Raw genomic sequence first — 15,455 nt, forward strand, 5'->3', positions numbered from 1 at the left:
CTCTGTTTTCTTTCACAACATGACTTTTATGGAAATGTTTTGCATAACTTCCTATATGCTTTCTCAGTGAGGGAGAAGTGTGAAAGAAGAGAGAAAATCTGATACTCAAAATTTTTAAAATGTGTAAAAAATTGTCTTACATGTAACTGGGAGAAATAAAAAAAAAATAAAAAGAAATATTAAAACCAAAAAAGGAATAAATGGATGAGATTTGGATGGAGATTTGAGAATGGATGAGGTAGATTTCAGAAAAAACCTGGACTTACATGAATTGATGTTGAGTAAAATGAACAGAATCAGAAAAACATAGTACACAGTGACAACAGCATTGTGCAATAATCAATTTTGATATATCTCTTCTCAATAATATAATGGTCTAAGATAATTTCAAAAGACTCATGATGGAATTAAGAAAGGCCATTTTGAGGAGGGAGGAGGTAAAGGAAAGGGCTCAGAGAAACAAAAATTGCACTCAAAATCTTATAAAAGTGAATGTTGAAAACTATATGTATAATTAGGGAAAAAATACAATTAATTGAGGGAGGGGAAAAGAAACTAAGACCTTCAAAATAAAGCAGCCTTTGATTATTGATCCTAAGATGATGGAGAAAATGTTAATGATGCAGGTTAAACTTGAATGTATCTAAGAGAAGATCTAACTCAGTTTCAATTGATCAAGAATGGACAGAAGCAGCTATACCCAAAGAAAGAATGCTGGGAAATGAATGTAAACTGCTTGCATTTTTGTTTTTCTTCCCAGGTTATTTTTTATACCTTCTGAATCCAATTCTCCCTGAGCAACAAGAGAACTGTTCGGTTCTGCACACCTATATTATATCTAGGATATACTGTAACCTATTTAATATGTATAGGACTGCTTGTCATCTAGGGGAGGGAATGGAGGGAGGGAGGGGAAAAATCGGAACAGAAGTGAGTGCAAGGGATAATGTTGTAATAAGTTACCCTGGCATGGGTTCTGTCAATAAAAAGTTATTAAAAAAAAAAAAAAACTTGAATATGTCTGAGCCTTTTCAGAGTTAAACATTTACTATCATAATTGTGCCTACTGGTAGTCCACCTGCCTTTTTCTTCTCTGTATCCTTTGCCAGCTCATTATCCATAACAAGCCCCCTCACCATAGGTAATGGACAAATTCAGGGGAAACTGGAAAAACTTCTATTAAATTGAAAAGAATCAGTAGGACAATGTATACAATTAACATCATTAGAGAAAAGAACTTTGAAAATCTTTAGAACAGAGATCAACAATTATAAATCACAAGTCCTTGGAATTGAAGATGAAACATGAAGCATGTTTCCATCTACTGCCAGAGAGATGATGGTCTTAAGCAGAATAAGTTATGCATTTTTAGCTATGACTAATATGGGAATTTGTTTTTCTGGATTATAAATATTTGTTATATGATTTCATTTTATGTATTTTTTTAAAAATATATTCAATTAGGAAGGGAGAATTGGGAAGAAGAGAAAATAAATATGTGTAAAATATGTTTAAATATATACAAAAACAAGAGAATGAATGGAAATAATTTAATTACTTCTACAAAGAGTCACCTACATTCAGTTATCTGCCCCAATCTCTTATTTGACCTCCCAGTTTTTTAGGTGGGTTGCATGGATTCTCACATCACATTTACCCATAGATTCAGGAAAGAGAATAGAGGATAGTGTTGTGTCCAAGATTTCAGTGATGGATTATGGATTTTACTGGGTAAAATCAGGAGAAGCAATGAGCAAAAGAATCTTCCCCTCCAATTCATTAGCCCTGCTATAGGAGTTACCTCCTCTATCAGAACTGGTCCGGTAGCTTCTGCAGGACATGCTCCCAGCAGCAGCTGTGTTAGTCTTTGGCTATGGTAGCAGTAGTGGCTTTCCCATAAAATTCATATTTTGGAAGCTCTGTAGTCCCAATCCATTGGCAGAAGCTGTTTACTCCCCATTGCACTTGGAAGTTGCAAGCCCAGTCAGCCGCTATATCTACCAGATCTGTAAATGAAGCTGAATCTCCAGGGAAATAGAAGGGGAAAAGAAGGCAACCAATCCCAGATGCTGGCTTCCACTTTCTGTCTCTTCCATCCCATCATAGTGTTGCCAACACATTTCCCCCCCCTCCCCCCACTCCCAAGGAAGAGATGAGAAGATAAGTACTTGAGAGCATAGCACAGGCAACCTGGGATGCCCTTACCAGCCTTCCTCCATCCTGTTTAGCTCTTCCCTTCCTCTCAATCTTCCTGATAATGTTTCTTATCTTTTTCTACTTCCAGGTAGAAGCTTACTATGACAAAGTTCCTGCTCTATTTTCACCTTTGGGCCAATTTCCCTCAAATCCTCCAGTTCTCCAGCTGCAGAACAGGAATCTCTCTCCTTATCTCTCCCTCCCCCCACTGTTTGGATCACCAATTATACCAATTACAATCCCTTTAATAAGATGAAGAAACACCAGACTTTTCCATCATCTTTCCACTATATTTTTCAATGCATCCCATGGATCTCTGAGCCTTGCCATACATTCACCCCAGGACCACCAAGGCTTTACCATCTTCTCTGCAATTTAACCCAGAGAAAAATTTACAGAAACTGATCCAAAATTAAATAAGCAGAATCAAGGAAACAGTACACACAATGGCTACAACAGTAACTGGAAAGAGTAACAATGGAAACTGAACATTGTAAGAGAAAAAAAAAAGTTGTAAGAATCAAATTTGACCTGAAAAAAAAAAAAAAAGATATGAGAAGACAGCATTCTCTCTTCTTTGCAGACATGAGTGTCAACCTTTTTGATGTACTGGTTAGTTTGCCAGATTATTTTTGTCTTGTTCTCCCCTTTAATTCTTTGCTCTCTGGGTAAAGGAAATATAAATGATAGAAAACAAAAGACCATACATGTAAAGTCTTTTATAAACCTTAAAGTTACAAATAGGTAAGTGAACATCTCCATGTCAACTGAGACAACTTCTTTGGGGGAAGGAGATGTTTTTGATATTTATGGTCTGCACATGCTCTTTACCAACAGTAGTTTTCTACTCTTGTTCTTCATTCTCAAAGAGGACCATGACAGGGAGGTGATGCCATGACATGCAAATGAATTGGATTTAAATTGAGGGCTGTGCAAGGTAACCTCTCACCTTCCCCCCCCAAACACTCTAGGTCCAGTGGCAAGATTTAGATCAAGAAGACTGCATAAAGACCTTGGCCTTTTTGAGTAAATGTCTTCAAGAGATCTGTTTGACTGAGGCCACACCCATTCAGTGATTAAAACAAGGTAGCAATTGAGTCAAAGAATCTCCTTTTCTAGTCCAAAAAAAATTTAAATAAATGAATCTGAGAAGGGAAATACCCTCAGGGTTTCTGGCCAAAGCAGAAATGATTGCTATTTACATTCAATCTCAGACAATCAGGACTCAAATACTGACTAAACAGGGGTTGGTCCAGATCCTATTGGGGCCCAATTAGAATCAGATTGATTTTAGTTTGAGGTCTGATCCTTTAGAAAGAAATCTAGCCAGTAAACCCCAAGATATCTTGGGAAGGTTCAGAAGTGCAAAAGACAAAAAAGAATCTTTTAAGAGCATCTGTAGTAAGGATATGATACTCTAAATGGACAAAGGTTGGGAAGAAGGAAGGGAAGCTCAAGTATCTTCACATACTACCAGAAACTGATCAGTCCATAAACTACTCCTATTCACTACTGCTTTAAGCTGACCAGGTTTGGAATTTTAACTAGTAATGGTATGAAATATTTATCAGGACATTTATAATCAGTCTCTAGCCTCCTATATGGAATCTTCTCTATTCATAGATCACCTTTCCCTGCTAGAGAAATAAATAGCATAGTGTATTAAACAGAATCAGGATTGGAAAGATTTAGAATCAAAAAGATATGAATTCAAATATCAGACATTAGCTGTGTGACCTGGGCGAATTACTTTTAGATTTGTCTATAAAATGAAGTAGCATTTAATGACCTCAAGGTCTCTTTCAACTCAAAATCTTATGATCATATGATAATATACACAAGTCCAAATTCAATGTACTTTGGCAACATAGTTTATTGGACATAATTAAAATGAAATTAAAACATACTATGCAGCACCCTCCTCTACCCATAATCTCCTAAAACATATTTATTCTCCCAGACGTTTTTGGGGTGCTAAAGGAACAAACCTTAACCACTCACTACTGCAGACCATGGAAAGGATGAGGAAGGCAATCTTTATGGGAAGCATAATACAAGTGGTTTCCCCTTCCTTTCCATTTCCTCTGCTATACTGATCCCTGGTGTTTGAATATTTGGATGCTAAATTTGGGGAAAGCCGGTTCTGTTCTTAGCTTTTTCCTAGGCAGTTTGTGACCACTACAACCCACTAGGACCAATCCCAAAATTACTGGCTGCTTGCCCACAAGGTTATCAATAGCCTTGACATCATCGGTAACTGTTGGACACCTCAATTTCTTCCAGGATAAGAAATTTCTAAATCTGAAGAGCAAATATACAAAAAAAGGATTCCATATCCAGATGTCCATGTCTAGAGCTCCTCTTTCCTTCCTCCACTAGAAGTTGTAATTTTATTTCCAAGGCAGAGACTGTTTCACCTATTTCCTATATGAGAATTTCAACTCCCCAGTGATAAGATTATACATAAACATTAACATCTTAAGTTTTTGGCGTTTTCTCTGCTTGATAAAAGGGAAGACTATGGATGCAGGTTATAATGCTGATGCTTTTAAATGTCCCTGCAACAGTGAGTTGGAGGGGGAATATTTATAAATGGCTATTTAGAAAAAAATACATTGATCTAAAGTACGTAAGTAGTCAAATACAGAAACGACAAGTACTTTCTTGTTAATTTTGGGTGCATTTAGCATGTCCCCACACACACACACCCTGCTCTCAGGTATAGGTTACACTGAATTATACCTTGGTACAAATGGTTACTGTGACTATTGACAACACACCTTTTCTGAGTAAGTTTCCCCAGCTATAAAAAGGCAAGGATGCTTGTTCTATTTCACAAAATGTTGGGGGGCATCCATGAGTACCTTACATTATAGACATGAATGTTTAGTTAGTTACATGTGCAGTTAAGTGTCCCTAATTGGAATAAAGGCTCCTCATGGGCAAGAGTGATTTATCTTCTGTAAAGTCTGGTGCAATACCAGAGTAAGTTTCCCAGTTAATGAGTTAATGACCTATCAGTTAAACAATCCAAAACTATCTCTGTAATCAGCTGCCAAACAAGAAATCAATCAAGTAAGGATGTCAACAGCAAAATGGAGAATTTCCCACTCCAATTTAAAATATTCATCTACACTTAGAAGACTGGATGTAGGTGCTGTCATCAGAGACAAGGTAAAATTGGAAAAGGTTTAGGGGTCAGGTGAAGTATCAAGAGTTGCAAAGGTTTTCATAAGGACAGGACTGAAAAAAATCAATCTCTATTGAAAAGTCGAAAACAAAGTAGACAATCTCTAAAACTGCTAAAGATGTGATTAGGATGGAAATGCATTTATTCATCAAATCACTGAATCCTAAAACAAACAGATTTTCCAACTCCTGAAGTCTGAAAAATAGTTTAGGAGCAAAAAACCAAGAGTACAAAAGAGTAATTTTTGCACCAGAGAAAATTACCACAAACGACCCCAAGAACTATCCGTGGTAAAATCTCAATTGAGTTGCTTGTGGTAGAGGAAGGAAGGGAACAGTTGGAGAAAATTGTCCCCAACTACCTTTAAGTAGTACTTAATTCTCTTGTTTCTATATTGTTGAAAGTTAAGTGCTTTCAACTCTTTCTAAATTGAGCACCTGAGGACAAAACATAAGTTGCCCTGGTGTAGTTATGGCACTGCTAGATGCAAAACCTAAAGTGGGCATTCACTCTCTTAATGGCAAAGGCTGAAAATGTAAATATGATCAAGAAAGATTAATACAAATGTATAGACAATACATCCAATAAGGGATATTTCGATATTAAATATAGATAATAGGGTGATGTTCCTTTTTGTAGAAAGCTGCTTTTCCAATGGATCAGTAAGGCATTTCTTGAATCTCCATTCTCCATTCAACTCCCCTCCTCTCTTCAATGTAATGAGAAAAGAGGTGATAGTGACACTTGATAAGACTTTAGGAAGGCAAGATGTTTGGATAGTGTAACTGTAAAGTGCTTTTATAAAATCTAAGCTCTGTGATAAAGTAACTTTCAAAAGATGTGCAGTAGTAATTGTACGGAGTCAGTTTCTGCTAAGTGTGCTATGAAATCCTTTGTCCCATCCCCACTCTAGGACACTGAGTCTTGGCTTTGAATCAGGAACTTCACAATAATAGTTCTACCTCCTCTTCCCTAAAGGGATAAAGAAAGTGAAGTGTTTGGGAGAAAAAGTGTAAGAATCCTAAGACCCAGGTTATGGGTCTGGAGGCCCCATTGCCTGGGAACCCTTTTTGTTGCTAATTTAAATGTTCAGTGTATTGTGACTCATCATAGTAAGCACTATGCTGTTAATTAAAATAATCCCTGGGCTGTGTTCTTTAGGGAAAAACATGACCAAAGCATATCAAAGTGTGAGATCAATCAAAAGAATTTCCTTTATAGATGCCTTGCAATTTTCCAACGGGTAAAGAGCAGGTTTCCCTCATTAAAATGGCACTCCTCTGTTCTTCATCACCATCCTTCCCCTAAAAAAAGCAAAGCAACCCAGGATGTGTTCAGCCTAGGCATGGAGCCCATTCAATGGACTCACATCCAAGACAAATCTGCACAGCACTTTGTTGATTCTCCTACTGTTCTATTCTAGTCTCTTTCTCTATTACACATCTCTCACTTTTGGCCCCCCATATATACCATCATACCACCAATAATGAGCCACAGACCTCCCTGTTTGCTTCCTTTTAATGAAGGGTCCCACTATGCTGTGGGACCCCAACTATACCTGGCATACCCCTGAAAACCTATTGGAAGGCCTGGAAGGTGAGGGAAAATCTTAGGATGGCCTTATCCCCTTAACATGGAAACCCACTGGTTTGGGGATTTTTGTAATGCTCTCTTATGTCATCATACCTGCCCCACTTGAAAACAAAGAAAAAAAAAAACCACACACACAAACTGGCTACATAGCACCCCACTCTTAGCAGCATTTGGGGGGAGGTCCCCCTCTGGGAGACATGGCCTTAAGGCAACCTATCCCCCTTTCCTTCTCTTCCCTTTGGTTTACTCCTGGCAACACTACACTGTGCATCCTACTACTTCCTCCAACTCTAAGACCAACCTGCTCAAGCCCCCCAACACCTACTCTGCCCTTCTCATCTGTCCCTACCTGTGCCAATAATCCTACAACTGGGGAAGCAGCAACCCACATCTCTCCTCTCAGCAAGGAGCCCCAGTTAGGCTCTCTCCTCACACAGCTGCCCCCTTTTCCTTGAGGTCAGGGGCTGAGCGCTGTCGTCTCATTCGAGGAGGTGTGGTGTAGGGAGGATATCGTGGACCAGAGGGCCGCTGAGCTGGGTAAGGTTGAAGCTGCTGGGGATAATAATTGTGCTTCTTGAGTTGAAACTGTTGGGATTCAGGTTGGTTGGGACCTCCACCCTGGGGACGACCTCCTCCATCCAGGGAGTTCCTCCGAGGCCTGTGGGGCCGTCGAGGACTGGGAAGCCTTCTAGAAGTAGGGGTTGATACAAGAGTACCCTCCTCAGAGGGCTGGGGTATGGCCAAAGCCTCTCCACTTTCCCCAAACCCAGGCCATGACTCTCGGTGCTGGGGATTGCTCTTGAAGGGAAATCGCAATTTGCAATCATGGGGTGGAACAAATCGGGCAGGAGGTCTGCGAAGCCCCCCACCTCGGCCTCCAGCAAGGCCTTGTAGCCCCTGAAGGCGCTGCTGCTCCTGTTTGAGCCACCTAAGACGGCCACGTCGGAAAGCAGGGTCTTCTTCCATCAACCTGGACACCCGTTCCCAGCTTGAGGGAGGAGGGGATGGGGGCTGAACAGTGGGGGTAAGAGCTCCATGGGTTGTCTCTTCTGGACTTTCTATCCCTTCTGAGGCTGCCCAGGTTACCTCAACATCCACTTCATCCTCATTTTCCTGTGAAAAATAGGGAGAGAAAAGAAAAGAAAGGGCAAGATGAGTAGGAAATGGGGATACCTGAGTCTTGAAAGACAGATGAGAAAAAAACTCCAGAGAAAGAATGGCCTGTTCATTCAGCATTTATTCAGTGCCAACAGTTATTTGCTATGTCTCTAAACAAGATACTTGACCACTGAGCCTTCATTTCCTCATCTATAAGATAGAAGCTACATATATATATTTAGTGTGTGTGTATATACATACATATTTTAAAGAGTTATCACTCCAATCATTAAATTTAAAGCTGCAAGAGATCATTAGTCCAACCCTTACCTCCCCTCCCCCTGACCTTCTGCAAAAGAAATTTGAGTTTTAAGACAATTAAGTGACTTGGGTAATGTCACAAAAGTAATTTAAAAAGTAATAGTTCCAGCTTTGAACTCAGTTCTCTAAATGCTATGCTTTTTCCACCCTATCATGATATTGTGAGGATAGCCGTCTATGAACTGTAGTGAAGTGGTCCCTTCTAACTGATTCTAATTATACAGTATAAGCTATATCAGGAGCCTTACAAAGAACAAATGTAAGAGGAACAAGAGCTAAGGGGTAGGGACCTAAGAAGGAAAGAATACAATGGGGGGATGGATGACTAGGTAGAGATGGAAGTGAAGGAACAAAGGTTCCTCAGGAAAAGAGTAGGGACAAAAGCAAAAGCCAAGCTAAGAGGTACTTTCCAGGGTCCAGAGATGTAAGAACTGACTCACCTGGGTGAGGGGGATGACTCTTTCCATCCTCAGCATCCGATCCCTTAGTGCCCGAAGTTCCCGATCCTTGGTGCTATTTTGCAGCTTCACCTCTTGTAGGATTCCAGTCAGTTTGTCAATGTGTGCTCGAAGATCCTCCACCTCAGCCCCTCGGGCCCCATCCTCAGTAGACCCTCCTCCACCACTTCCCTCTTCTTCCCCTACTGTATCCCAAACATCTCTTGCCACAGCCCGCCAGGCATCCCCAGGCCCTTCAGGTTTGCCATAGGTACGGCATAGCTCCTTCATCTTGAGGGCAGCCAGTGCCTCGATCTCTGCCCTCCCATGCCGGAAGTCAGCCAGTGCCACTTCGTAACAGATTTCCTTCACTGCCTGCATCTTCAGGTCTGCCATCGTGGCCCACCGGGGGTCCTTGCCCTGCAGTCGCCGCCGCTGGGGAATCTGGTAGACTCTCCGTGGGGCTCTGCGCTTTCCACTGCTGGGCAAGCCACAGCGCTTGACGATGGACTGGACAGTGGTGGGTGGAAGTTGCTCCCGCAGGGACGAGATCAGCCGCCAGCTCTCCTCACAAGAGCGTTTGTCTGAGTCATCCCCGCTGTCTGAGTCTGCATACTGGGGGTCACAAAAAGGTGTGGAGGGTTAGCGTTTATTTTATACCTTCGGATAACTGGTCTCAGTATGTCATAAGGGAGCGAAGATAGAAATCGTAGCAAGCACACAGGAGTTATGCAAGTAATCATGGTACGATGGAAAGAACACCAAGTATGAAGTGAGTTGACACAAGTTCTTTTCCCAGTTCTGTCTCTAATTAAGTATATAACTTCTGACAAAACCCTTTTCTGGTCCTCCACTTCTTCATCTATAAAATGAGGGGGTAGGACAAGTTCTCAGAGGTCCTTTTTAGTTCTAACAAATATTTTGTGCAAACTCCATTTTTTTTACTTTAATCTTTTCCCCTACATTATCTTTTCTTCTTGTCAGAACCCTGAAACTCTATTCTCACCCTAATTTCAAACTTTCATCCCCATAGTACTCTGCCTAACCCATATTGTCGCTCAAAGCCCTAGCACTAATCATGAGAGCAGCCTAGTCGTGACAGCTAAGGCCAATCTCCCCACTCCTCCAGCATTAGTTCTTGATCTCTTCTGTCCCACTCACCAATCGATGCTGCTCTAACAGAAGATCAGCCTCTTCTTTCTCCTTCCGGTATTGATTCTCAAGATCCTGTAGCCTAAAGTGGGAGAGAAAGAAAAATTTCAGGACCACTTTTTTTTCTGTGGGATTAAGGAGGCACAACTACGGAGGAAAGGTAGCACAGATTGCAGCACATGGGAGAAGAATATTAAGAGTTGAAAAAAGAGTCAGTGTCTGGACCCCCTAAGAAAAGAATGGTATCAGAGCAGAAGGGAGGGGAGCAGATACTAAGGCACACTTCTCCCTCTTCCCCCCACCAAAGGCACCTCTTTTCCATCTCCAGCTTGATATCAATGCCCTGTTGCTCTAGAAGCTCTTTTTGGGCAAAGTTCCAATCCACAGGTTCAGCAGGTGGCCCTGAAGTTGGGGGGACTCCACGCTCTCGTTCTAGTCTAGCCTGCTCAGGGTGATTGAAGCGGAAGACATGGTTCTTGCCCAGGACAATACGGTTCCCTAGAGATGGGGGGGGAAGGAAGAAGAAAACATTTTGAGAGGCAGGGGGAGTGGATGGTAGTACTGATAGAACGAACCCTGAAACTGTGTCCCTTTTAATCTCTAAAAGAAGGGAAATTCGGAGTCCCAGGCTTTCCCTGGGAAAGCACACCTTCCCAAACAAGTGGCTTCATTCAATTGGAGATCTTGGTCATCTTTGTTTGATGGTCCATCAATTATTAGTCCAGACAGCTCCCAGCCCCAGGTCAACCTTTGCTCATATAACAGGGGTCTGTTAAACACATCTTTGCCAAACTTCTATTGAGGAGTTTTGCCCACTAAGAAAGCCTCCTTGTTAACGAACAATGAAAATCCTTTTTTGCCACAGATTTCAGGGTTCATGAATGATTTTGCATTGGACCTGCGTTTCCAAGCAGAGGGGATCTCTCCCTATTCCCACACTTCAACAGCACCCTCAACAGTAATAGTGAAATAAAGAAGACAGGAGAGTTTAGGGCAGGAGTCCTCAAACTACAGCCTGTGGGCCAGATGCGGCAATTGAGGACAATTATCAACCTCACCCAGGACTATCAAGTTTCTTTATTTAAAAGCCCACAAAACAAAGTTTTTCTTTTTACTTGACTATAGTGTCAGGCCCTCCAACAATCCTAGGGACAGTGAACTGGCCTCCTATTTTAAAAGTTTGAGGACCCCTGCCCTAAACTTTAGGGGGAAAGTTAATGTGTTTCATTTTGGACGTGTTGCATTTAAGATGTCTTACTGGAAATACACTTTACGATGTCTGAAGGACAACAACTGAAGGACAATTTTTATGTGAGAAAGGAGATCAGCAGAGACTAGGATTGAATAAGCAAAGCTGAGAATCATCAGTACGGAGATGAAAACTGAGCAAATGGGAATTGATCACCAAGTAAAATAGTACAAAGAGAGAAGAAAAGGTGGCTCAAGACAGAACTCTGTGGGGCACTCATGGTTATTAAGTGTAACTTGGATAAAGACCCAGCAAAGAAAAAGGAGGAACGATCAGATATGTAGGAAAAGAACCAGGATAAAGAGATGTCCCAACATCTTAGAAATAAGAGAGCATCAAGAAGAGGGTGACTAACAGTCAAAGGCTTTAGAAAAGGTCAAGGAGGATGAAGACTGAGAAATTGGAAATTTAGCAATTAATAGATCATTGGTAAATTTGGAGTGTGCAGTTTTGGTTCAATGACATGGTTGGAACTAAGTTAAGTGAAGCAACTTAATGCAGTCCATGCATGGTGCAGATTGTTTGCCCTTAGTCCAAGGTACATAGGTTTTTCCAATTTATTTAAAACCAATTTTATTTAAAATATTTACTTTATTTAAACCCTTATTGGGGTATGGGAGCTACTGTTTCCCCACACCATGGTTATCCCTAAGAGCCTGAACTGTCCACCTTATAAAACTCTTAACCTGACAACATGAATATAGAGTGGGTGAAGGAAACAGCCTAGAGAGAGAGAAGGGTATGTGGTACCACTCCTTTACTACACAAGGATTGTTTGTAGAAAAAGAGAAAACTTAAAAGGGCCATAACAATTGTTTTCAAGTAATTTAAATGAAAGATCTACTGGACTCCAGGGAGAAGAACTAGGATTCTTGGGTGAAAGTTGCAGTGACATGAAAATGATTAATTATAACTGTTCCCAAAGAGAAATGGTTTGCCTCGGTAGTTCTGGGTTCCGTCTCACTGGAGATTCTCAAAGTGTTTTCTAACTCTTAGATTCTATTACTTCATTTCCATGCCTCTGGCAATCTCCTCAGGCTCATCCAATACCAGAAACCCCCACCCTGAGATCCTTCTACCTGATCTTAGCACCAGTGGCTGGGTCACAGGGTTCCCATTTACATATGTCTCAGCTCCTTCAAAGGGCTCCAGAGTCACCACAACTGGAAAGAAAAAGAAAAAAAGAAAAGTCAAGGTGGAGAGGGTGCCTATGGGCTTGTATGCTGTAACTGCCTGCTTCTACTGTCCCACCCTCCTCCTAGCTCCCCTAGAATTCCTAGTCAATGAGATTTTCAAATGTTCAATCACACAAACTCAGACACACACTCTCAAGCTCACAATGCCTCTCCCCCTACCTGTGGGGGATGGATTGGCCCCGCTGGCGGCAGCACAAAGAGAAGAATAAAATAACCGTTAGTCCTAATTCAATTGCCTTTGTTGTGGACCTCCTCAGTCACTACCACTATCACTGTCTGAAAAGTCGACAGGAGACAACTCTAGTCAGTCACTTTGACCTCCAATCTTTTCATTCAACCCTCCCCATTTCCATTTTCATCATCTACACAGTTTTACCTTTGTTTTAACAGGCTCCTAACTTATACCCTACTATAATTCATCCTCCAAAGAACTGCCTGACTCATCATCTTCATCTACAACTTCCATCAGATAATTTCCCTGTTCAATAGCCTTTACTGGATCCCAACTCTCCTTAGAATAAAGTCCAAGGCCTTCAGTCTGGCTCTCATAATTTGCTTCTCCCCTATTCTTCCTCACTGAATTCTTTGCTTCTCCTTTGTTTCCTAGACATCATACTCAGTTCTTCTCCAGTTCAATTTGCTCAGGATTCTCCCCATTCCCTCCTGAAATGCCATGAAGTATATGATGAGGGCTGGACCTAGGTACTGTTGATAGGAAATAGGCGCTAAAGTGGAGGTTCTGTTAAGATTGAGTGTATGTGTGCGTGCCTGTTTTTATAGTGGGATTGAGGGAGATCTGGAAAAAGCTGACCTGATCTGAGTTAGGGGGGAATGGAGGAGAAGGGGAGAAATTCCTGATAGGTATGGTAGGGTGTAGAGGGGAAGAGTTCTTTGGACAACCTGGAGACAAAGTTCCCTCCAAGAGATATGATCTGTGCTGAAGGAAGCTTAGGGCACTCTGACAACCTGGGGGAAAAACTAGCATCACTCAATCCTATGTTCCAAAATGAAGTACATCTATGCAGGGCTAGCTGGTTCCCAGGTGCCTTCAGAGCATCAGGCTGGTTAGAAGATGACCACTGTTGGGTCTGCAATGCAATGTAATGAAAAGAACACTGGATCTGAAGGAATCAGAAAGACCTGGATTTGAATCTGGTACTAATTACTTTATCTCCAAACCCATCTGTAAACCAATTGTAAAATGCAGAGTTTACCCTAGACCAAAGGTGCCAAATTATCTTGGGCCACATGCAGCACTCAAAAGTCCAGAGTGATTAAAATGTAATTGGGAAATGTCTACAAAAATAAAGAAAAATTACAACACAATAGCGATTATGTGCATTTATGGTTTTATAGGATCTGTTTCTTTTTGAAGTGAACACCCCTGGTCTAGGTGACAGTGCTAAGTCTTTTCCACCTCAAATCCTATGATGCATATTGTTTCCCTCTTTCTCTGAATTCCTCTATCTCCCCATACCACTCAACACTTTAGATACAACCTTACATTATTACTGACTTATTTTTCACGCACTTGTATGCTGCTCCCAGGCCATACTTTGTCCCTGTCACCTGCCTGAATGTCTTAGCACTGTGCTAGACAGATATCTAACAGAAATTCAGCAAGTGACTTAAGTTCAACCTCACAGCTGCCCGAAGAATTGAACTAAGTCAGAATAAACCACATTAACTTGCTAGGGTGACCAAGTCTTACTAACTCCCTGAGACAGACTGTGAAGTATCATGCTTCAGATGACCTGAAATGCAAAGTAAGACACACAAAATTTTAGACGTGATCACTATAGTAATTTGTTTGGCTCAATTGTACTTATTATAAGACAGAAATTAATTAGAGTGAGCATCAGAAAAATCACTGAAAAGATTATGGCTAAAAAAAAAAAAGAAAAAAGTTTTTAAAAAGCACCAATTAAATATTAAAAAGAAATATCAATCTGTTAAACCTAGGCATGAATTTTATATAATGAACTGTGATTCAAAAACCAATCCTGGGAGTGTTGGGAGAAGAAAAAACAAAAAAAACCAAAAACTACATGTTCCTCCTCCCCTTAACTCCAGAGCAGGAAATAGCTCTCTTGAGGTCACAATACATGAGGTTCCCCTTCCCTGTTCTCCTAGTTGATCTGCTATTCACTTAACTTGACCTGACTGCATGTGGACCCACTATTTCCCCAAAGCTAGCCTGGATGCTATCACAACCTATAGAGAACCTCTGTTTCTATAGAAAACAAGCTGAGAAGTCTCTCTGAAAACTTTGGTTCATGCTCATAGAGTCCATAATTCCCCAAAGTCCTCACTACTTACAGTTACTCTAGAAGATGAAAATTCCCAGAAGTCTTTCTTAAAAAGCCAAAGAAAAGCAACTTCTACTAAAAACAAACACATTCCCAAAATATACCTTGATGGTACTCCTGCCTCCTGGGGAAACTGAAAAAGTGATATTGATCTGACTTCCTCTCCATCCAATTCTCTATTCTTCAAAATTTTCTTTGGATAACACTGCCCCAAATTATTCATATTATTATTATTATTGGCAAAATTAGAGGATGGCAGAGCTAGGAGATTCCTTAAAGATCACCTAGTCTAATCTTCTAATTTTATAGATGTTCAAAGTAATACACAGGGTAGCAGCAAACCTGATATGACCTGCTGAGTATCTTGACTTGCACTGACCTTTATTTTTTGATATGTTGATATATGTTTCTAAAGTATGCATGTTTCTAAAGTATACATCTTGTCTCTCTTCCTCAGGTCACCAGAGGCCTAGAACTATTATCTCTCCATTAAACATTTACCCTCACAGCACTGGCAAAAAGTGCTAAATTCACTGGGTATTGAGTATATGATATGTCCCATCTCCCTGCTCAGCCCAGACTCCCGTTACCTTCTCCATCAGGCTGAGTGAGGCTCCGAAATATACAGTGCTTCTCTAAGATGAACTGCCCAGTCAGTTTGATATCCACATCTACTTGGCCTACTCTAGGAGGGAAAGAGGGGGAAATGGTAGG

At 41.0% G+C, this 15,455-nt stretch overlaps 1 protein-coding gene across 3 annotated transcripts in view; it reads right to left on the bottom strand.

The window, feature by feature from the left end:
- Positions 1–4,049: 4,049 nt before the first annotated feature.
- Positions 4,050–15,455, bottom strand: part of KIF1C (kinesin family member 1C) — a 28,629-nt gene continuing 17,223 nt past the window's right edge. For 2 of the 3 annotated variants that reach the window (XM_012550274.3, XM_023504091.2), the window contains exons 17-22: positions 15,332–15,426; positions 12,316–12,399; positions 10,299–10,485; positions 9,997–10,069; positions 8,839–9,450; positions 4,050–8,092 (exon numbers count right to left, since the gene is read on the bottom strand). In XM_012550274.3, the coding sequence (XP_012405728.1) occupies positions 7,409–8,092; positions 8,839–9,450; positions 9,997–10,069; positions 10,299–10,485; positions 12,316–12,399; positions 15,332–15,426 (1,735 nt within the window). In that variant the 3' untranslated portion in view covers positions 4,050–7,408. The remainder of the gene's footprint in view (positions 8,093–8,838; positions 9,451–9,996; positions 10,070–10,298; positions 10,486–12,315; positions 12,400–15,331; positions 15,427–15,455) is intronic. The other variant, XR_004233739.1, reaches the window with a different exon arrangement.

This window comes from Sarcophilus harrisii, chromosome 4 (assembly GCF_902635505.1).
Source record: "Sarcophilus harrisii chromosome 4, mSarHar1.11, whole genome shotgun sequence".
NCBI classification, from domain to species: domain Eukaryota; kingdom Metazoa; phylum Chordata; class Mammalia; order Dasyuromorphia; family Dasyuridae; genus Sarcophilus; species Sarcophilus harrisii.